The sequence below is a fragment of the Microcebus murinus genome, chromosome 10 (genome assembly GCF_040939455.1).
Source record: "Microcebus murinus isolate Inina chromosome 10, M.murinus_Inina_mat1.0, whole genome shotgun sequence".
Taxonomy (NCBI): Eukaryota; Metazoa; Chordata; class Mammalia; order Primates; family Cheirogaleidae; genus Microcebus; species Microcebus murinus.
In genome coordinates, this window is record NC_134113.1 from 44,302,877 (window position 1) to 44,325,044 (window position 22,168).

Here is a 22,168-nt window from a genome sequence, read left to right on the forward strand (position 1 = left end):
TGATAACTCAATAAGGAAAAGAAAAACAGAGATACCGAAGATAAAATGATATAATTAATAAAGCATATTCAATAGGTGTCTAATAAACTTTGTACTCTCTTTAGACTTGTCTCTTCTAGTATCTCTGGATCTTTAGAAATTAATGAAGGAAATGCAAAAATATTCTCACAAGCAGCAATTGTACAACCTGCATTCTCTTACCTCAATATAGTTAAATTAGACTTTCTATGTTCTCAGGAGCAGCACAGGAAGCTTAAGCTTACCTGAAAGATGTCCATTTCGTACCAATAATGGTTTAGCTCACAATCAACTCCTCCTCCTAGCTACCATTTTAGCACTCTCCAAATACACTTCAATAAATACCCACATCAAAGGATAGAATTGAGAGGGAGGAAGCAGGGATGATTGGAGGACACATTATCAGAGAAGAGGACAAATCAACATTCTACCATTTATCTTTGTCCTGGATGGTGTTTTCCCATTTTCTTCCTGGCATTGCATCGTTCTCAGCTTCTGCCTGGTCTTAGTTTGCTCAGGTTACCATAACAAAATACCGTCGACTTAGGTGGCTTAAACAACAGAAATTTATCTTCTTACAGTTCTGGAAGCTAGGAGGTCTAAGATCAAGATGTAAACCAGTTGGGTTTCTGGTAAAGACCTTTTTCCTGGCCACTTTCTTGCCATGCTGTCACATTGCCTTTCCTTGGGTATGTGAATGGACAAAAACATCTTTCTTACAAGGTCACCAATTCTGTCAGATTAGGACCCCATTTTTTGAGCTCATTTAACCTTAATTGTCTTCTAAAAGCCTTATCCCCAAATACCATCACATTGGAGGTTAGGACTTCAATATATGAGTTTGGTAGGGACACAGTTCAATTCATTACATATCCATAAGCAAATATCAAAATTGCCTGATTTTTTAGAATGCTGGTCCAGACCAGCTGCATCTTTTTTTTCTTGTTTTTTTTTTTTTTTTTTTTTTTTTTTTTTTTTTTTTTTTTTGAGACAGAGTCTCGCTTTGTTGCCCAGGCTAGAGTGAGTGCCGTGGCATCAGCCTAGCTCACAGCAACCTCAAACTCCTGGGCTCAAGGGATCCTCCTGCCTCAGCCTCCCGAGTAACTGGGACTATAGGCATGTGCCACCATGCTCGGCTAATTTTTTCTATATATATAGTTGGCCAATTAATTTCTTTCTATTTACAGTAGAGACAGGGTCTTGCTCTTGCTCAGGCTGGTTTCGAACTCCTGACCTCGAGCATTCCGCCCGCCTCGGCCTCCCAGAGTGCTAGGATTACAGGCGTGAGCCACCACGCCTGGCCTGCATCTTAATTTTATAAAAAGAAAGCTGTCCTGAGAGAGAGCTGAGTGAAAACCACAATGATTCTCTTCAAAGAGAAAGCAGAGTGGGGGAAAAGTAAGCCTAGTCGGTTCTGCAGTATCCATTGATGGCAGGCCTGGGGGCCAACATATTAACCCATGTCCTTTCCAACCTTACCAACAGAAAGTAGGACAGAGTTAAGCACTTCTTTCTCAATTTATACCTTTAATTGTTTAAAACAGTATAAAAGATTGGGGGACAACCCCTTAAAGCCAAACAGGGGAAGGTCTCAAAGAACCATTATAATGGTCAGTCTTCCGACAATTGGGATGAAATAGTTTATCATTAACCATGACTCTAGAATGGTCATTCTTGATAGAAAAGAAATTTACTTTTAAAGTCATGCAACAAATTTATGAATAATTTCATGATATTATGACTCTGATCTTTGCATGGGATTTCTCCACTCAGATGAGAATGATATATTCTAAACATTTGTTTCATTTTTAAAATGAAGTTTGAAGAAAAAATAGAGACAGGGATGGAAATGATAGTTTAATCAATTTTAATCTCCTAAAATAATTTTATCTAATTGTGAAGATTAAAGTTGGGCAACATATTCCTGACTTCTGAAATAATTGGATACTCTTTATTTTAAATGTTAATATTACAGAAAATATTCAGTGGCTGAGAAGACTAACAGTTGTCACTTGTGGGGTAGATATAGTTGATTTCATGATTTCATAATATTTATGAATGATTTGATGTCTAAATACATTGAAAAAGTGAAGCAAATGGTAACACACAAATGAAAAAGTTAAAGTTTTAAAAAAATCACACTCTCATAAGTTTTTACTGAGCTCTTGCTAAGAGTTCTTAAAGATTTCACATTTATAGTTTAATAAATATTAGGAAAAAGTGATAATCATAATAGTTACTAGAACCATTAATATTATTTTTAGTTAAAGCTAAAGGCCAAAGTGACTATTAAGACAATCATTATAAATCAACTTGTGAAAGGAAAAAAGAAAGAAAGAAAGTATCAGTGAACAAATCAAATAAACAAAAAATCCAACTGGTATGAAATTACTGAAAATCCCACAGGGTCTCATTATCATTTGATATAAATTTTCACTCACATACTCAAAGAACAACAAAGAAACAAAGAACTGCTAAAATGACCATTTATCGTCATTTTCAAATAAAATTAGGATTTAGTGCAAGGATGCTATAAAAACACGGGGTTGAAGAAGGAGAGTTTTCAAGCTTTAAAGCTGTGTTTCTTATGATTTGTATTTTGTGGTGTGTGTGTGTGTGTGTGTGTGTGTGTGTATAAGATAATTAAAATGCATAGGCTATTTGGTGATTTGATAAAGAGCTTTTGATTTTCATTGCATTAGTTATTTTGTAGTAGTTGAAGTATGTAGTAGGGGCAGATCAGTTAGGAGTTGCCCTAGATGCCCATGATGTGACTGTTTCCTCTCAGTGTTCTAATTTCTTTTTCCAAAATAAAGGGTCTGGACCTAGGCGATTTCAAGGTCTGTTAGGGAGCACAAATTACTTGGTTATTCAGCTACTCATTGCACTTCCTATTTCTTTACAAAGCGCTTGACTCTATTGCCTCTGCAAAATTAATGAGAAGCCATTAAAAGTTCTGTTTGGAGGTTCTAGGCCTATATGGCTCAACCAGTGGGTTTTGGGGGACTCAGACATTTCTTTGTCAGAGCATGGAAAGGTCAGAATTCTGTAGAAAGTTCTTCAAGGCCTGATGTGTCTTGTATGTCACCAGTCCTGCTCTTAACATCTCTATCTAATAATAAATCTCTGATTTTTTTTTGAGGCCACAATATATATATATTTTTAAAAACCCTGAAAGACAAGAGTTTTCCTTACACTAAAGTAAAATGTGTTTTACATTTTATGTATTGGCGTTGGTCCAAATTAAATAATCTGGTAAAGTCATTATAGGAATTTAAGACTTTAAGTACTGTTCTTCATTGTTCCTTCTCTGTGGGTAAACTTCACCACCTAAAAGAGCTTGTTTAGAAAAGAGTTTATTTGGGTTCAAAAATTGTCAATTAATATGTATGGTTGTTGCTTAACTGCAAACTTTATCAAATGTCCTACTGTTCCCTGTCTATCCCGAGGTCTCCCTCCCTCTTGAATCCTAAATGAATGTTTGGTGATTATTAATAGTTAGTTATTCCCTTCTTTCTTGGTCCAACATAGCTTCTCAGAGACAAACCAGGGGGCATGATAAGGATATTTTGTCTTTAAATTGTTGTAACTTATCTTTTGTGTGTTACAACCTAGCAAAAAACATAGGGTTGGAGTTACAACATAGAAAATAATCTTTCTGGCCTAATGGGGATGACTTCTTGTGCATACATCTAGGAATGGACTGTGGATGAGAAATAGAATTATTCTCATCAAATTTACGAATTACAGTGGAACATTTCAGTGATTATCTGTGCATGAATCTGCCCCATTTATGTCTCTCAGGTTCTAATGGTTACTCAATGATAACTATTATATCCAGACGGATGGGGGGGGTGTGGAATTATAGTTTCATTTGCTCTTAATTGCACTCTAACATTTTTTGTTTTGTTTTTTTCTCTGTAGCTATGTGGCATCTTGATCCTGGCACTAGCAATATGGATAAGAGTAAGCACAGATTCCCAAGAGGTAAATACATAAATACAAGCTGCCTTGCTCCCCAAGTAGTTCATTTCTCCTATAATATTGAAAACAATGACAATAATAATCATAAAATTTCTAAAGCATTTTTCTTAACTGCCTCATGTAATCATTTGTGCTGATATGTGATTTTATAATTGTATTCAATCAATCAAAATTACTTACTATGTGGCTGGCACTGTGCCAGGCATGGGATAATCCTTCTACAGAATGGAGGAGGTGTATTCCAAAAAGTAGAAAGATTTCATTGAAAGTGGAGGTGGGAAAAGGCCAAAGTGGAAATTTACTTCCTTTACTATTTGTTTAAGGCCAGACTGAAGTACAGCTTGAGGATATAGGCCACCTCTCCTCCCCACCAAGAAAAATAGTCTTTGTAGTAGAAGTTATTGACAATAGTTTAGCAGATTCCAAGGTGGTTGATCCAAAAGGAAAGAAGGTGAGAAGTCCTCTTGAGGAAGAATTTAAATCTGTATTTTAAAGGCAACAAAGTAAGGGATAGTTTGTATTGATAGAGTTACCTTCAATGCCAGCTACCTGGCATTGAAGGTAACTCTTGCAACAAGAGGCTAATTATGTTGGTGTCACTCAGTAGTTAGCTAGGGATGCCTTATCTCTACTCTTCCTATCTCTGTAAGATTGACATGACCCATTTCCCTCCACCACACACTGTTCTGTGTCCAGGGTCAAAGCTCTTACCAAGATCCACAGGTATGAAGAAAATTTATTTCATGTGGTTAATTCTGGCTCCAACCTTTGGACTTCACAGGTGCTGTTTCTGTTCCATACCACAGTATCACAAGTGTGGAAAGAGTAGGGGTGGACAGGGGAGGGGAAGAGGGTGTGGGAGGGTTATTCTGCCAGTTCTACCTAACATAGTGCCCCTGGCACCATTTCTTGGCTCCCTTGATTCCACACTTCTCTCTCTTCTCTTCTTTTCAGAGGCACCCCACCCTCCCAGAATTATTATTCTGACTTCATGTAGAGCAGGTTACTTGCTTGTTCTTTGTTGTCTGGAGTTTTGTCACTATTCAAGGTCACATCTTCTCCTGCTAGAGCCTGTTCAAGGTATTTGCCCACATAAAGAGAGTTTCCCTTCCTTAGAAGAATTTTGATTCCTAGTTGATAATTATTAAGAAATTATTAAGCCAAGAATTAAGACAATGCATTTTCTATCACAACTTATTACACCATGGTGCACCTAAATGACTTTGGACATAGCCTAGTGGAAAGAAAGATTAAAAGTGAATTAACATCTGTTTCCTTTCCTAAAGTGGGTGGCTTTTCTGGAAATTTATTTCTCTCTTTCTGTCTCTGTGTCTTTCTTTGTCTCTTAAAAATTGCTTTCTACCCTTAGAGAACTCAGAGAATCAGGGTGGCAATTAGTTGTTTCCTCATTCTGAGCCACAGAAACTGGGTGGGAGACAGGTGTGGCAACTTGTTGGTAACATTTGAGTGCATCAGGATTTCATTTATTGTTTTATACTGATAAAATGTAACTGTGACTTCCTGATGGCCTGGGCTCTGGTGTTTGAGCCCAAGAAGGATTTTAAGGTGTGTAGAATTTCTGTTGTATAGAATCTGATGTCCGACTTTGGGACTTTAAACCCAGAGATTGCCAGTCACCTACTTACAGTGTGCTTTGGCCTTTTAAAAAATGTGTGTGAGGCCTGCATTGCCTTTTATTTTATTATTTTATTTCCTGTTGATATTTTCTTTCCCTCCCAGTGCTTCTGGTAAACAAATTTGGTGTTTAGTCTGTTAAGAAATCACACACATTGAATGTATTAAAGGAGAACTGTTGTCCTTGAGAGGGTGTCTTCCACATCTGGGGACGGGAGTGAATTTGATAGAGCTAGACAGCATCTTTAGTTACATTTTGACTCTTGCACTTTGTCAGCCTCTCACCCTGAACGAAAGCCTGTATCTGCCAGGACAACATTAGGCCAGCTTGCCTTATATAAAATTGGCTTGACTTGTATTTATCTGAAGTCAGTGACAAAGAAACAAGACTTAGCAAAGAGCTGAATTTTATTAGTGAAAAAACAAAGCTGGCAGTTTTAGAAGAGAACACATGAGCATAAACACAGAAAAGAAGGCTGTCTGGAAGGTGACATATCTTTCTGGTAAAGTGTGTCATAGGGACACCTTTTTCTCTAGCTCAGAATAAACTCAGCACTGGGAGGTAAAGCATATGGGCAGCTGTCCTTGTCCTAGGAGATCCCTTCTAATCCAAAGGGGGAGAAATTCTCTCCTTGTCCTCAGATACACATAGACACAGTGTTCATTCAAGACAGCTTTTCAAACCCTGCTGTGTCTCTCTTGGAGCAAACATCTGAACTCAGATTTCCTCTTCATTCTTGAATAAGAATAGCCACTTGTTGGGCTGGACTTGGAACTGTGACCGCCAGGCAATCAACACGTTGCTTTCTGGCCAGTCTCTGGCAGTGGGTCACCATGCTTGGGTTAGTCTCATAGAAGTGCCTCACTACCTGCTGGCCCACACTCTGCAGCCTCACCTGTAGATATTTGATCTATTATTTCTATGTCTGGGCTAAGTTCTGATAACCCAGCTAGGGAGGCTTCAACCCTTGCCATTGCCTTAGGGTTTGCCTGTACTGGCCACGCTATTTTAGTGAAGCCATGTTTAGTGGCGAGTAGACAGAACTGGTTTCCTAATGCTTCCTTTTTTTTTTTGGTCACATCTATTTTGACCCAAATGTCATAGTTGGTTATTAACAGAACATTTCCTAGCTCCAGTCTTTACAGGAAAACAAACAGACTCCAAAACAAACAAAAATCTTTAGGACATAACCAAGCTTTCAAAATATGCAAATTGAAACATTATCTGTAAGCGGACACTTTTAGGCACAAAGGAGGCCTTAGATAGCACTGGGATAACTGACCCAGTTCCCTTTTATAAATGGAAAATGGGGGCCCAGTGGTTTGGGTAACTGTCCCAGGATTGAAAACTTATTTATTAGGACCCTGACTGGAATGCAGATCTTCATTTTCATGTTTTTATAAATACGGAACATTCCTTCCTACTGACTGTTGAATAAAGGTTTCCTCTAGACCGGCAGTCCCCAACCTTCTTGGCACCAGGGACCGGTCGAACTGGAAGACAGTTTCTCCACAGATGGGGCGGGAGCAGGGGGAGGAACATTGGCTTCTCTTGGGGAGCATGCGACCTGGATCCCCTTCACGTGCAGTTTGCAGTGGAGTTTGCGCTCCTACAAGGGTCTGATGCCCCAGCTGATCTGCTGGGAGGGGCTTGGGCAGTGATGTGAACAGCTGTGAGTGCAAGTGGGGCTTCGCTTGCTCACCTGCCACTTGCCTCCTGCTGTGCGGCCCGGTTCCTGGAGGGCCAAGGACCAGTGTGGGTCTATAGCCCAGGGGTTGGGGACCCCAGCCAGCTATGAGTAGATTTAAACAGCATGTAAAAACAAAAATATCATTTTTAGTAGTAGCAGTCTTTTTTGTATTGACTGTTAAGGGAGCTGACCTACATGCTGTATAGAAGATTCCAGAAGGCAGAGTCTTTGAGTTAGTCTAGGAACTAATGCTCGAACTAAAGATAGCCCGGGAGATAGAGGTTATATAAGATAGATGGGCTACATGTAGCGCTCATGTATAACACAGGCACAAGGTATCACAATTTTTATTGTGATTTACTTCTCGATATATATGAAAGACAAGTGGTAGATGGAGTTCGATGGTATGAGGGTGATGAAGGGGAGTGTGTGTATGTTGCAGGAAAAGAACTGAATTATGCTGAATGGTTAGCCCACCCACAAAAAAAGGCCCCTGGGATTTTTTTCCTCATTATCTTAACAGGCAAAATAAAGAGTTTCTGGAAGACTCTAATGAACCATACTTTCTGGGAATGGGGAGATAGAATTAATACAGCTTGTCAGGAACTGGACTTATTTTTTTTTTTATCAAGATACAAAACATTTTTTTTTTTTTTTTGAGACAGAGTCTCGCTTTGTTGCCCAGGCTAGAGTGAGTGCCGTGGCGTCAGCCTAGCTCACAGCAACCTCAAACTCCTGGGCTCGAGTGATCCTTCTGCCTCAGCCTCCCGAGTAGCTGGGACTACAGGCATGCGCCACCATGCCCGGCTAATTTTTTATATATATATATCAGTTGGCCAATTAATTTCTTTCTATTTGTAGTAGAGACGGGGTCTCGCTCTTGCTCAGGCTGGTTTTGAACTCCTGACCTTGAGCAATCCGCCCGCCTCGGCCTCCCAAGAGCTAGGATTACAGGCGTGAGCCACAGCGCCCGGCCTGATACAAAACATTTTTATTAACCCATAAAAGTTTCCTCATGCTCCTTTTCAGTCAATTCATGCTTTCCCTCCTACCTTGCTTAAAGTCAAGCACTGCTTTGAATTTTATCACCATAGTTTTTCCTATTCTTGAACTTTATATAAATGGAATCATACAGTATTTACTCTTTTTATATGGCTTCTTTAGCTCAACACAATGATTCTGAGATTTATTCATATTGTTGTGTCTATGAGTAGTTTGAGGAACTTGGGCTTTTTAATTTACAGAATTAGATTACCATAAAAACACATGATTTATGATGCTACTTTACGTACAAAACACAAAATATGTGAATCAAAGATCACATCAAGAAGAGTTAAAGTACCTGTCCTTCCAAGCTTTTTAAAATAGTGTTTAAAAAATCTATTATGTTTCCTCTATCCAATTTCCAACGTAACATTTTAGAAAAATGCAAGGTTGGAAACATTATTCAGGCAAACAACATTTCGATTGAACATAAGTTCCATGAGGGCAGGGAGTTTTTCTTGTTAGTATCACTGACGTATTTCAGGGTCCTAGAACAGGGCCTGGTATATAGTAGCTACTTCATGCATGTTTGTTGAATGAGCAAAATAAAATTCAAGGAAAGGGATTTTCTGCCATTAATGTCTTTTTTATTTCCAGATTCTCAGTTCTGGGCATGCTGGCGCTAACCCCGATGTTGCTGTGAACATCTTGATCGCTGTGGGTGCCGTCATCATGGTTCTCGGCTTCCTGGGATGCTGCGGTGCCATGAAAGAAAGCCGCTGCATGCTTCTGTTGGTGAGTTCTCCTGACAAATCCCAGAGTCCAGCCTTCAGACTCCTGAGGATCATGTCCCCTCCCCGTTGTCTGTCAAAAGAACATGTCGAGATGGATGAAAGTCTAGCTTCCGTCGAGATGGTTTGATTATGGAAGCTTATATGGCTTAGAGTTGGCTTTGTTTGGCTTGAATTGGAGGATACTCTGAAAGGAGACAGATTTTAGTAATTTATCTATTTGTTCATTCATTTATTTACTTACTCATTTATTCAACATTACTGTGTACCTCTGTGTGCCAGATACTGGGCTAAATGATACAGGTGACTTTAAGACAATTAGAACCCATTAGAGAAGATTAATAAGTAAATAAATAGCTACAGGGGGAGGGGCCTCAGAAAAAAAGGGCAAGGATAGAGCAGGGAATGTTCCAGTCAAGGGCAGAAGTGAAGAGCTCTCCAGGAAGAGAGCCTGGCACCACGGTGCTGGCATGTTTGGGGAACTGAGAGGCCTTGACTATAGCTTGGAGGCTGGCAGAAGCTATTTTCAGTAAATGATAGGAGCTGAGTCTGAGTGTGGACTATAGTCCCATTGTAAAGTGTTCCATATGCCATGCTCAGAAAATAGTAAGGGAGTGACATAATCAGATTTGTCACTTGGAATCAGATTTGTCACAAGGAGGATTGAGTTGGGATAACTCACAGGCATTAGGCATTCATTTTTAATATATATAGTAGAAAATCATAAGTGGGTATAGTACAAATATTAGAAAAAAATCAAGTGTTTATCAGATATAAATGACATAAGAGTTTATAAGAACTAATATAAACTTATTTCTCTAATAAAATAAGTATTGTGTCAGTGCCTGAAAACAATTGTTTTAATTGTTTGTTTATTATGAGGGACAGTAGAGACAGTTTTAATGGGACTCTAATTGTGTCCTTAGACACAATTGATTAATAAGGCTTTTTGATTAATAAGGCTTCATTTGCAATTGGGGAATTTAAGTATTTGAGGAGCTTGTTTAAAAAAAAAATAATCTGTGGGCTGCATCCTCCAAAATTATAATTCAGTAGATCTGAGGCAGATTTTACGAATCTCCATATATAACAAGATGCCAGGTGATTCTGATAGTGGTGGAAATGCTGTTTTGAAGCCAGATCTCTGAGTTTGTGTGGGTTTGTGCTTGATAAAGAAAGGGAAGGAGAAAGACACGCTCAAATAAATTCATCTAAGTTTCCAAACTTCCCTCCATTCTATATTATACAGATACCAATAATTCTATTCAGAAATTTTAATTTGAACCGCTTTCCTCATCAGTCTTGAAGGCAAATATTTGAGTGATAGTGGACCCCAAATTTTCAGATTGAAGCAAAAGGTAGAATAAATGAAGAGTATGACTACCACTCCAATTGTCATATGATCCCGGGTGTGGAGAGGAGTGCTGTGCTGAAATGTCCCCAGGTGTTACTGAATGCACTGCCCATAATATACATTTCTTTTCTTCTTCTTCAGTTTTTCATAGGCTTGCTTCTGATCCTGCTCCTGCAGGTGGCGGCAGGTATCCTGGGAGCCACTTTCAGATCTGAGGTGTGTATACAAATGATGTTTGCTAATTTTGGACAAGTCTGAAAAGTTGAAATACTACCTTTCTGGCATGAATAATATAACTATACTTTTCAATTTTCAGTATGATCGCATTCTGAATGAAACTGTCTATGAAAATGTAAAGTATTTGAGTTCAACAGAGGAGAGTGCAAAACCAATCCAGGAAGCCCTGCAAGAATTTCAAGGAAAGGTAATTAGAATTTGTAGATCATTTAGGGAATTGGACATAGTTTTTCTGTGTTTGCTTAATTTTTAACTGGTGTATTCTTTAAAGATAGGAAAAGTCTTCATTTTGCAGATATTGATTGATTATTTATTCTGTCACCATACAATAAGAACAATCCAAGAATATTTGTAATTATTTTCTAGCTACATACAAAGTTTTTAAGCAGTTTAGAAGGACAGATTAAGAAGATATGTTTATGACAGATCAAGCCTCAACTGTGTCAAATCAATAATTGTTTTAATATTTACCATTTAAAAGGTTAGTGTGTTTGGGGAATCTCTCTTGCACGCTCTCTCTCTGCTTCCACTGCCTCTCTCTCATAAAGATAATTATAGCTAACATTTATTGTTACTTACTACTATGTACCAGGTTTTACATTCAGTAACTCATTTAATACAACAACCCTATGTGATGGGTACTATCATTATTCTCATTGATCCTATTCTACAGATGAAGAGATTGGGATTTAGAGAGATCTGACAGTTATCAAATGATGGGGTTGGAATTTGAACCCAGACCTGTCTGGCAAGTTTATGAGTTTTTAATCAATTCACTATCCTCCTCCTCCTTTTTTTTTTTTTCCTTTAGGGTAACATCACAACATGGGTAGGCATTGAAGATATTCTACTATCAGTTCCTACTTAATATTTTAATTTTACTAAACACTGCTTCATAAAGAAAACACTCTTGTCCAGTCAGACTTAACTACTTAGGGTCCCTTGAACAATTCTGCCTTCCAGCCTTTGCATCATTCCCCATCGTTGGAATGTTCTTACTGCTTTTCTCTTTCTTTCCAAATTCATGTACTTTAAAGCATAACTAAAATATTAGCTACTCTGTGAAACTCTTCCTAACTGTACCTTCTTTATTCAGAATTCCTGTCATACTGACTACATGTAGCATTCACTTCATGAATGGCATGGAAATTTTCAGAATCTCAGGGGAGGGCTGGATTTTAGAGGTCATTTAATCTGACTTCTCATTGATTAAAGTATTTTATTTTTATGGCCACCCACCCTCAAATTAAATATAGAAGATTCAAAAGTTTATCAATTTCTTCCCATCCTGCCTATGTACAAGTCTAATTAGTGTGTTCTTTCTTAATTTGAAACAAAATCTGCCTCCCTAGAATTTATATCATTTAGTCTTAGTTTTTGTAGAGTCTCAGAGGAAAAAGAAAATCTGTTGATGCTTCTTTTCTTTGAAATGGCTATTGTTTGACTCCCCAAAGCTTTGCTTTTCAAGTTGAAACATCCTTGATTTCTTGAGCTATTTATCAGATGACATTTTTTTCCAGAGCATTCTCCAGTTCCTATTTGGATAGACTCCAGCTTGTAAAAAATTCTGCTTAAAGCATCGTTTCCAAGAGCCGAAACCTGATATGGGTCAGTCCCTGTTTAACTTCCTCTGTATTGTGCTTTTCCTCGCTCCCCATAGCTGGGTCCTTTGATCATCTCCTCTCCTGGATCATTCCCTCTCTGGAACCCAGATGAATACAGGCTTAAAATAGGAAGAATTTAGGCAGCCTCAGTTCCTCCCCTGGGTGGGGCTGAGCATCCTTGACCCTCCCAAGTGTGTTGACCTAGGGCAAAATACACTAGAGGTAACCACTGGGCCTCTGGATTGGGTCACACTTGCTGCACATCCTTCATGGGATTCTAGGTCTTGGTGCCAAGTGTGGGTTTCTAAGTGTTTCATTAGCTGTAGCATGTTCTCCTTAGGTGTTCCCATTCTTGTACAGAAATCCTATGCCTGAAGATCCTTGTGCTCATAGGACTGTATTTCTTTTTTATTGTCCATTCTTTTTTTTTTCTCTCCTCCTTCTTTTCCTTATCCACCATTGCTTTGTTTGTAACATCATGCTTCTTTGGGAAAAGAATCCTACTTCAAACTCTGGCTGGTTAAGCTGGGGCCCCACTACACATGGATAGAATTTGTAGATGCTGAGTGGCTTTCTCTTTGGATTTCAGGGAATTCCCACACAAATTCCTGGTTAATGCACTAGTGGAATATCCCCCTCTTGGATTCTTGGGGATGACTATTTGTCTAGAGGTGTCGTATTATCATTCACCGTACAGTGTCTTTTTCATCTAGCTGTTATATCACCTTCAACAAGTCCTGACCGACTTTTTCTCTAACTGCTCTCACCTCTGATCTAGTGACCAGATACCATGACAAGTTTAGCCTTCTTCCCAACTACCTTATCTTCTATAAGTATGTCTCTTTGTCTCTCTAAGGAATCCCAAGGTATCTTGTGTTTCAAATATGTAGACTAATCTGTGTGTGTAGAATGGGATAATATTCTACTTGATGTGGAGAGTTTATATCGATTAATACTATTTAAGATTATGTAATCAGAAACAGTGAGCAATTAATCATGTCTACCATGGGAACAGGAAAGGAGTCTGTTTCAAAATTGTCCTCTATGCTAATATTGACCTTGGAACCAACTGAAATTTATAGCTCTTTGTCATATGAACATCTGTTGTGCCAAACATTTGTACAATTCAGTCTTTGAGCCAAAGTGCAAGACTTTCTATCTGCCTCAGTTGAACTGGTTAGTTTAAATCCATTATTGGAAATATCTTTGAAACTCAATTCTGTTCTCCAGCAAATTAATCATCATTCCCAGATCTACATCAACTACAGAAATGAGAAGATACTTTCTATATAGCCAAATAGCAATGTCGAACAGATAATGTTCATGTGAGAAGGTAAGAGAAGCAACAACAAAAAAGAATAAAAACAACAATAGCAGCTAATGTATTATCGAGTGCTTTCTACAAGCCTGGGGCTTGGCTAAGTACTTTATGTGTTCATGTGGATTTTCTCATTTTTATATTTACAACAAATCTGTGAATAGGATGCTATTATTAGCAACTATTATCATCTGTATTTTACATATAAGGAACTGTGTGTGGTGCAGAGAGCTTTAAGTAATATGGATAACATGGTCACCCAGCCAGTGAATGAAAGTTCTTTCAATGTCCTGGCTTTGCAATGCATTGGAGCCTGGAAAACCACCCAGTCTTATTTCTGTTTTCTTACCATCAATTGTTTTCCTACCATTTCTGCCCGAAAAGGCTTCTCACTGATAGAGCAGATAGGAGCAAGATGAAGGATAATTACTTTTCTCTCTCTCACCTAATAGTGTTATGTGTCATATTCCGTGAGTCATTGGGCTTATCACTTCCTTGTTTTTCATCCTGAAACATGGCCACAAATCCTCTTTCCACTCTCTTTGATGTTTCTCCATATTTCAGTTTACTCTGGACCTTAGCCTTCTTGACATTACTCTAACAGTTTTATCCTTCATTTGTACTCCCCCTCATATTTTAAAGATGTCCATAAACTTCAGTCTCATAGGAGGCCCCTTGAACCTCTTTTTGGCCTTTGCAATACCTCTCATTCTTTTCCTCCTCTCCTTCCAAAGTGATCAGAGATCAAGGGATGGAAATTTCATTTTTAAAACTTCTCATCTCTTTTAAGCAACAGTTCTTTGATGAAACCTTGACTGTCTTGTAAACTCTTTGGAAACTTCTTTGCTAAAATCTAGGATACATAGATCTGACTCTGCCCCTTTCTTTTGTCACTGAAAACTAAAAGGTGAATTTTTCATCTTCTTTCCAAGTTCCTCAGAGCTTTACATCTGTCTGCAATCTCATTTATCTATCATTAATTTTAAGATCAAAATGAAAAATCCCTTCATTTTTGCTTCTATATTGAGAGTGGTGGAGAAGGTGACTTACACAATATTTTAGCATAAGATATATTTTGATAATGATTTCAGAAGAATATAATTCCATGTATTGAGAAAGTACTTAATCTTCTTACTGACTGTTTTTTTATTCTACTATTTATCAGTTTAAATGCTGTGGTTTGGTCAATGGAGCTGCTGATTGGGGAAGTAATTTTCAACAATTTTCCAAGTCATGTGAATGTCCAAAAATGCCAGATGATTCTTGTACAAATTACGATGGAAAATATGTTTACAAACAGGTAAGAATTAAATCAATTTGGTACAATAAGTGATTCTGTTATTTTATTTTCACAATAAAAGTCTCTACAAAATTTAAAAGGCAGCAAGTATAGTGGGAATCATGATATAAAAATCTAAGGAATTTCCCAAAAAAAAGAAATTCTTATTTAAAGATAAAAGCACATATTTTTTAAAAAATGGAAGTATTTTATGTCTTCTGTGAGTCTGGCATCATTTAAACCCAACTTTAATAGGTGAATCAAAGAAACAGTTTACTGCAAGGGGAGGCAAAGGCAAAGCAAAGTACAAACTAACACAAAAGTTTATTTTGTCCTCTCATTGATGACCTTAATCATTATCTCCTCTATTTTTTTCTATTTTAATATAAGTTCTATAAATCAGTATTTCACTTTAATTTTTAAAGTCAAGATTTTTTTTTTTTTGCCAATCAGTATTACCATTTCTCAAGAAAAGAGGTTCGTTTTTCCTCAAGATGTAAAGAAAATACTCCAAATCCTTTCCAATACATTTAGGGGTAAATGTTAAGCCCATTTACCTCGTTATTGGTCCAATGGAGAAGTTGCCTGAAACATTTAAAGTCCACTGAAAAGCATGAGTTAATCTTTTATGTGTTATAGATGTCATATTTATATGGCTCGTGAATGTCATATTTCTAGTTATTGATCAATTCATCACATACTTATTGACCGCCTCTTATGTGCTGGGCCTTCTGCTAGCCAGTGGAGATCCATTCCTGAGCAGGGTGCACTGTTGCTCTTCAGTGTGTACTATGTGTCAGACAGACCCCTGCTAGAATCAGACATGCTTCTGGATCCAATAGGAGATTACAATCCAGTTGGGAGAGAAATACATAAAAGCCATTACAAATCACAGTGAATTCATTTCTATAATGCCTGAAGATTATTTTCAATCTAGCATTGTTTTGGTTTAGTAACTGCTACTGAGGTCAACATATAAAAGGAAATATATAAAAGTATCTCCGGGGAAACTGCTCTCCTTCTGACTACTGATCTTTTCTTCTAATATTATCAACATTAAAGAGGCTCTGTTTTGAAGGGGGATTGCCATCATTAATACTTAAAGTCACTCATGTCACTAATATTTAAAGTAATTCAAGAAATTATCTAGCAGCCTACAGATTTTTATGTCTTTCATTTTCAATGTAATATCACTAAAAGAGTTTTATTCTATTTCTCCCTGCTCTCCTATTCCCTATCTAATTTTAATGACAATATTTACAAGGAAGAAGAGAAATAAATATGGTACAAGAGAATGTAGCTTCCACTTAGGATAATGAGGAAATTAGTAAATTCAATTGCAGATTGCTATCTCTCTCCTGCTCAGATTCAACTTAAAGATGTTTTTCCTCAAGATAGATTCTGAAAAGCCCCTAGCATTATCCTTAAAAAAACCAGTAGATATTCCCTGCAAGTTCACACATAATTCAGCTTAATATAGGCTGATGGCTGCACCAGTGTCCCAAAAGGAAGGTCATAAATTCATAAAATACTTCCATCTGCCATGTGTCATTTGCAAGAAGTCTGGAAAAAGAACAAATCTGGAATGACCGTAATTCATGTGTTTTTTTCCCCTTACTTTTGGCAAGATAACCTTGTTATCTTAGGGGAAGAGGGACAGAAAATGCCTCAGATATAATGAATGTGACTCAGTAGATATAATCATTAATCTCATAGTTAACCCTAAGTGACATAATAATTTCCCTGAATGTTTACCACTTTGGATCAGATGTGAATGGAGAAGCTCATTACATTCAGGAATGAAGGGGAAAAGACTACTTACCCTTATAGAAAACTTCTATTTTATTTAATAATTAGCAGTATTTTGTAAGTCCTCTGTACATTTATACCCATCAGAGGGATGATTTATGACAATACAGGAATAACACTGTTACCTTGTGCAGTATTTTTCCATTTTTAAAATTATCCTTATAATTTGCAATTTTTGGAATTTTTAGGTCTGATCTGAAATGTTTGAAGCTGTAAATTGCATGCTGGTTTGCATAAGTTTCAAAGAATGCAGCAGAGATGCAACTTTCTAAATTCTCTTTTATCTAAAGTAATAACATTAATGGTAGACAGTGATTTTTTCTTTTTAAGGTAAAAATAACACTTTTTATTTAAATTTTAATTTAAACTTAGGGGATTTTAAAAATACATTGTTTTAAAAATGAAAATTAGCTAAAACCTCAACCAAGTACCTCTCTGCTCTAGATTACAAACGTTTAAAAATCCATTGTCAAGGTGATATCAACTCTAAAATGAATAATTTAAAATTAGTATAAAATTATTACTTGTAATTTTATAAATTAAAAAAGTTATAGCTTTATAAACTATAAAGTTTGTGATTTTATAAACTATAAAATGTATAATTTGGTGAAAAATGTATATGTTGGTGAAAAAAATGATTATCATTATTTATCACTTGATTCAGCAATTAGACAGTTAAACAAAATTTTACTCCTCAAATGCTTTTTAATGTAGGAATGAACCCCAGCAGTTATAACCTTTTGGAGCAGGGTGAAGTGGGGAGTGAAAGGAATGACCCAACTCTTTTTTGTTGAGTGTGTTCTTTGGTAGCAATGTAAAAAGTCAACCAAATGAATAATTTATAATTAGTATAAAGTCAAAATTGTATTAAAAATAACTTTTTATGTTTTTTTTAACAGCCATGTATTTCTTTCTTAAAAGATTTCATAGCAAAAAATATTATCATAGTTATTGGAATAGCATTTGGACTGGCAGTTGTTGAGGTACAGTATGATTTTGTATTATTGACTCTTCATCCATTCCCTTGTTTGTTCATTAATTCTTCTAACAAATATTTATGGTGAGCCAAATAAAAACCAGGTTCTTTAGAAAAAACGCTAGGTACCAAGTGCCCAAGACCAAGAATCTCCCTTAATCAGCCAGCATCTGGGGAGGGGATTATAGTCTTATGAACTGAATATGGCTGAGGCTATTATTTCTGTAAGACCTCTCTACTAGGAAAAAAAAAATAGAATAAATTTCCACACAGTTCTTAGTCCCAGATATTCTTTTTCCATTGAAAACCAACACAAGGATTAAAGTTTTCTAAAGTGAGAAGAAAAAGCACCAAACAAAAGCAAAACACAACCCTTACAATTTCTTATTTCTCATCCTGATTTTGAAACAGAAAGTAAAAACTGAACTCAAGAGTATGGGGAGCTATTTTTCTAATATTTCACTCTAGGGAAATCTAACAAGTTCTAAAAAGTAGAGACAGTTGCCTCTGATTTTCTCAACTTGAGTACTATGGATTCACTGGGAGTTTTCAGGGAAGCTCTGCTTGAGACTCATGAATTATTCTCATCGATTAATTATTGATGTAGAAAAAATATCCCACATAGGATTGTTATCTTGATGGACTTTCTCGGCATGGTTTTATTAGAACCTGAAGGATATTTTTCACATTATGTAAAAATCTTTGCCAAGAAGACAAATTAAAACGATTTCAGAGAAGCATTTTTGGAATCATCCCAGATCTTGGGTAATTTAGATATCAAGTGAGTCAAATTCACTCACAATCCTATTTCAGGCAATTAGCAAGAATTCTAAAGATGGGAGGTATCTCCTTGGTTAATGCCTCTGAGGGCGGCGTAGCTAAGCTGAGTGGCTTCTGCTTCACTCTCAAGAATGGGAGTGTGACGTCCTCCTTGGGCTTTCTGGTGGCTTTGTACCTCTCACTTGTGCCACATCACTGCCAAAAAGGAATTTTAGCTGGGATTGAAGCAATTTAGTGTTCTAAGTGGTCGTTTAGGTTATTGGTAGAATTTCCCAGCCAACCATTTGGGAAAGGTTAAAGACTATTAGTAGCAAATTGGGTTGTTGAGTATTACTTCCTTGTAGCCCAAATGAATAGGTCTAAATATGAAGCATTATTCAGTAAGTTATGGCTGTCTTTCTTTATGTCTGATACATAATCAAAGTCAAATGGCGCTATGCATTAGGTCTATTTCTCTTGATTCTGTCCTTTATAAAATGTCTTGTGTTTCTCTGCTTTGTATCTTGAGTTTATGATAATTTAGAAATAAAAGCTAATGGCCACAGGAAGGAAGCATATGCATTTAAGGAAGCACATGCATATATACTCATACATGTATAAACATAAAACACACACATGCATATATCCTGGTAAAGTTGACCTTAGATGAATGGTAGAACAGGCTTTAAATGAGGTATTTAGTGTAAGTGTTAAATTTCATGCTAAACCCACATTCAGACGATTGACTCTGACAAGCTACAGCTCATGGTTGCTTTTAAGAATCTTCTCAAAAGCAAAGCCAGAAAAAAATAAGGACATAATCAATTGGGGAGATTGATGTCTCTCATATCACAGTCAAAAGCATTGCCAAAAATTTAAATACATCTAGTGGAAAATAAGATTACAACAAGAATTGTGCATTTCAGTATTTTGTGAAATCGCTATACTCCATGTATTTGTTACATATTTAGATATTTTATTGATTCTTAAAGATATATACAGGGAAATACCTTAGTAAAACTCTTCTGTATGGTAATTTATAGATATGGAATTTATGTGGTATTATCATAAAAATGACCATGTTTTGAGTTAGACCAGTTAAATTAAGTATGATTTTTAGGCTATCTGTAGATAGTGGTAAATAGTTTGTTCAAAGAACTGTTTGAAATTTTTTTTGTTGTTCTGTTCTTCAATCTAAAACCTGCCCTCCCTCTAGGGTTTGAAGAGAAAGAAAATCATATTATATTGCTTCTTTCTTTATTCAAAAAGAAGCTTTGAAAATAGTCTTCTGATAGCCATTCTATAAAAATGTATCCAAAAAATGTATGTTAGTCTATTATAGTCATTAGCACGAGTTGCCTAACACTTAGGCCCACCCCCTTCTCTGTTTCCCAAGTTCAAATTCAAGAAAGCACAAAGGTAAATAGAAAAACTCCTCTAATAAATATTTTTAAAGAAACCAAATCAAATGACTTCCTGCAGAAAATATATTCAGACTATCTCCACAGAAAAATGTCATATGAAAAAAAAAAAAAAAAGAAAACCTCTCTTACATTTAGATCTTTGATGTTAGTCTGTTTAGGCATAGACTTTGATAGGATAGGCCAATATTTAGTTTTAAGGCTCTGTTAAGACTATATACCTGAGGGATTCTTTTCACATTGGATGCTAGGATTCTATGCAAAATGCTTTATTCTGTTAAAAACATGTATCTATAGACATTTTTGGAACTCTCATTATTCTGACTTACAGAACCCTAATTATCATCTGTCTCCTTATTTCACTACAGCAACTTATATGTGCAAAAACTGATCAGTATTTTCCTCACTTTAATTTTTTTAAAAAGTGCTACGTACTGATAGTCATCACTTTGTAGCATAAAAGTTATCCTGACAGAAGTTCTTAGGAGTAAAACAGTTAAAAGAAAAATGATAACTTTACATTTTCCAGACTTCTTCAGAATATGGGAACTCATGCATGCATACTTCTTAGCAAGTTTATCATAACCCTTAGCATACATTATAAAATGACAAATCTCTTTTAATTATTTGCTATTTTCTGAACAATGATAAATGTTTTTTTCAGAGACAACAGAATGCAACAAAATATAATATTAACTGTCTAGTCTGCTGCTGAATGGTGGGCTTCTATGTTAAGGATGTGGCAGTGAAACTTATCCCATTATTTTGCTCATTTTCTTTATTCTTTCCTGATAATTAAGACCACAGACTTAAGGCTTGGCATTGAGGCAGAAAGACTAAATTTCAGTCCTGAATTTTAGAACATTTTGAATGAAAATCATTTCTTTTTCAGGGAATTGGTGTCAATTTTTTTTAAGAAGGAAGAAATATTGGGCAGCAGTTCTCATTTGAATTACATTTCTGGGAAAGTATTAGTAAGCAGAAAGTCTGAACGCAGTAGGAGCTTTTGGGATGATGCAGCATAAACAGTGCTTTGCCCACTCCTGCCTGCCTTCAAAGGGGGCTGGCGGGGAGGAAACTTCCAGTTGGTAATGCACACAAGTCCTGTCTGTCATTTCCATATCAAACACGCAGCATGCAAGTCACCAACTACAGAGCCAATGAGAGCAAGTTTTGGGTCCCTCATGCTTGGGAGAGCTACTTAATGAGATGGAAATTATGCCCCAGATTTTCAGCTGTGCTTTTATCACTTCAAAGGAATTTCCTGAACTAAGCTATTCCCCATAGTTTAGAAACTTTTTTTTTTTTAAATAATTTACTTCATTTTTTTTCGTTCCTCTTGGCAATGCCTAAAACTATGGCAAGAAAAATTTTAGACTCTTTGATTTTTATGCAGATGATTTAAACCAGATGATCATAACCTTTTTATGGAAGCAATAGGTATATTTAGCCGTAAGATGCCTGAGCTCCCCAGAGCTAGAGAGGAGATGCCCCACAGAAGGATGTATGTATCTGAGAGAGGGAGAGGGTCTTCTAGTGGCAGCCACTAAGGCACAGTTAAATAGGCCTGGTTAGAAACTGATTGGCCAGCTGAAAAACTCTGATTAAAACACAAAGAAACTCGGGTATCTTTCTCAGAGCTCTTTTGCCTCAGTGGAACCTCTAATTTCCCAAGAGAGATGACTTAGATAAATAAGATTAGAACTGTCAGTAGGCAGAATTTTTTCATATATGATGTTCTTTCTATTTATTTATAATGTGTCCAGTGTTTTCCCTTAAATTCTCTGTTAACACTGTTGTTCTATTTTCTAGATACTTGGTTTGGTGTTTTCTATGGTCCTATATTGCCAGATCGGAAACAAATGAATCTGTGGATTTGTCAAGCTATCATCAGTCAAACCTCTTTAAAATTTTGCTTTGGCTTTGTCATGTTAAATCTGTAAGTGCTATAAATGTCAGGAGCAGCTGTCCTATTAAAATGTCTCATTTAGCTAGACCACAGACATCTTCTAGACATATTGAACATATTTAAGATTTGACGGATGTAAGGAAAATGATATGAATGTTGTATTTTTACTCAAAATAAAAGTAAAATTGTTAAAATTGGTGCTTTTCTGTGTCTGCTCATTGTATTCAGGTGGTACTGTGCTTAAAATGTTCATCTGGAGCCACCCAGTGGAATAATCTTCATCATCAAGTGACAAGGCCATAGATAGTTAAGGCAGTGAATCTGGGATTTTTCAGAAATGACACTATCTTTTGTGTAGTATTATTAACCATTGGTGACAAAATTGAATTAAGTCCGAAG

The 22,168-nt window shown here is 36.6% G+C and overlaps 1 protein-coding gene across 3 annotated transcripts in view; it reads left to right on the forward strand.

Moving 5' to 3' along the window:
- Positions 1-21,966, forward strand: part of TSPAN8 (tetraspanin 8) — a 58,222-nt gene extending 36,256 nt beyond the window's left edge. For all 3 annotated transcript variants that reach the window (XM_076007166.1, XM_012788755.3, XM_012788757.3), the window contains 7 exons: positions 3,943-4,005; positions 8,970-9,107; positions 10,599-10,673; positions 10,774-10,881; positions 14,782-14,916; positions 17,604-17,687; positions 21,673-21,966. In XM_076007166.1, the coding sequence (XP_075863281.1) occupies positions 3,943-4,005; positions 8,970-9,107; positions 10,599-10,673; positions 10,774-10,881; positions 14,782-14,916; positions 17,604-17,687; positions 21,673-21,726 (657 nt within the window). In that variant the 3' untranslated portion in view covers positions 21,727-21,966. The remainder of the gene's footprint in view (positions 1-3,942; positions 4,006-8,969; positions 9,108-10,598; positions 10,674-10,773; positions 10,882-14,781; positions 14,917-17,603; positions 17,688-21,672) is intronic.
- Positions 21,967-22,168: the final 202 nt, after the last annotated feature.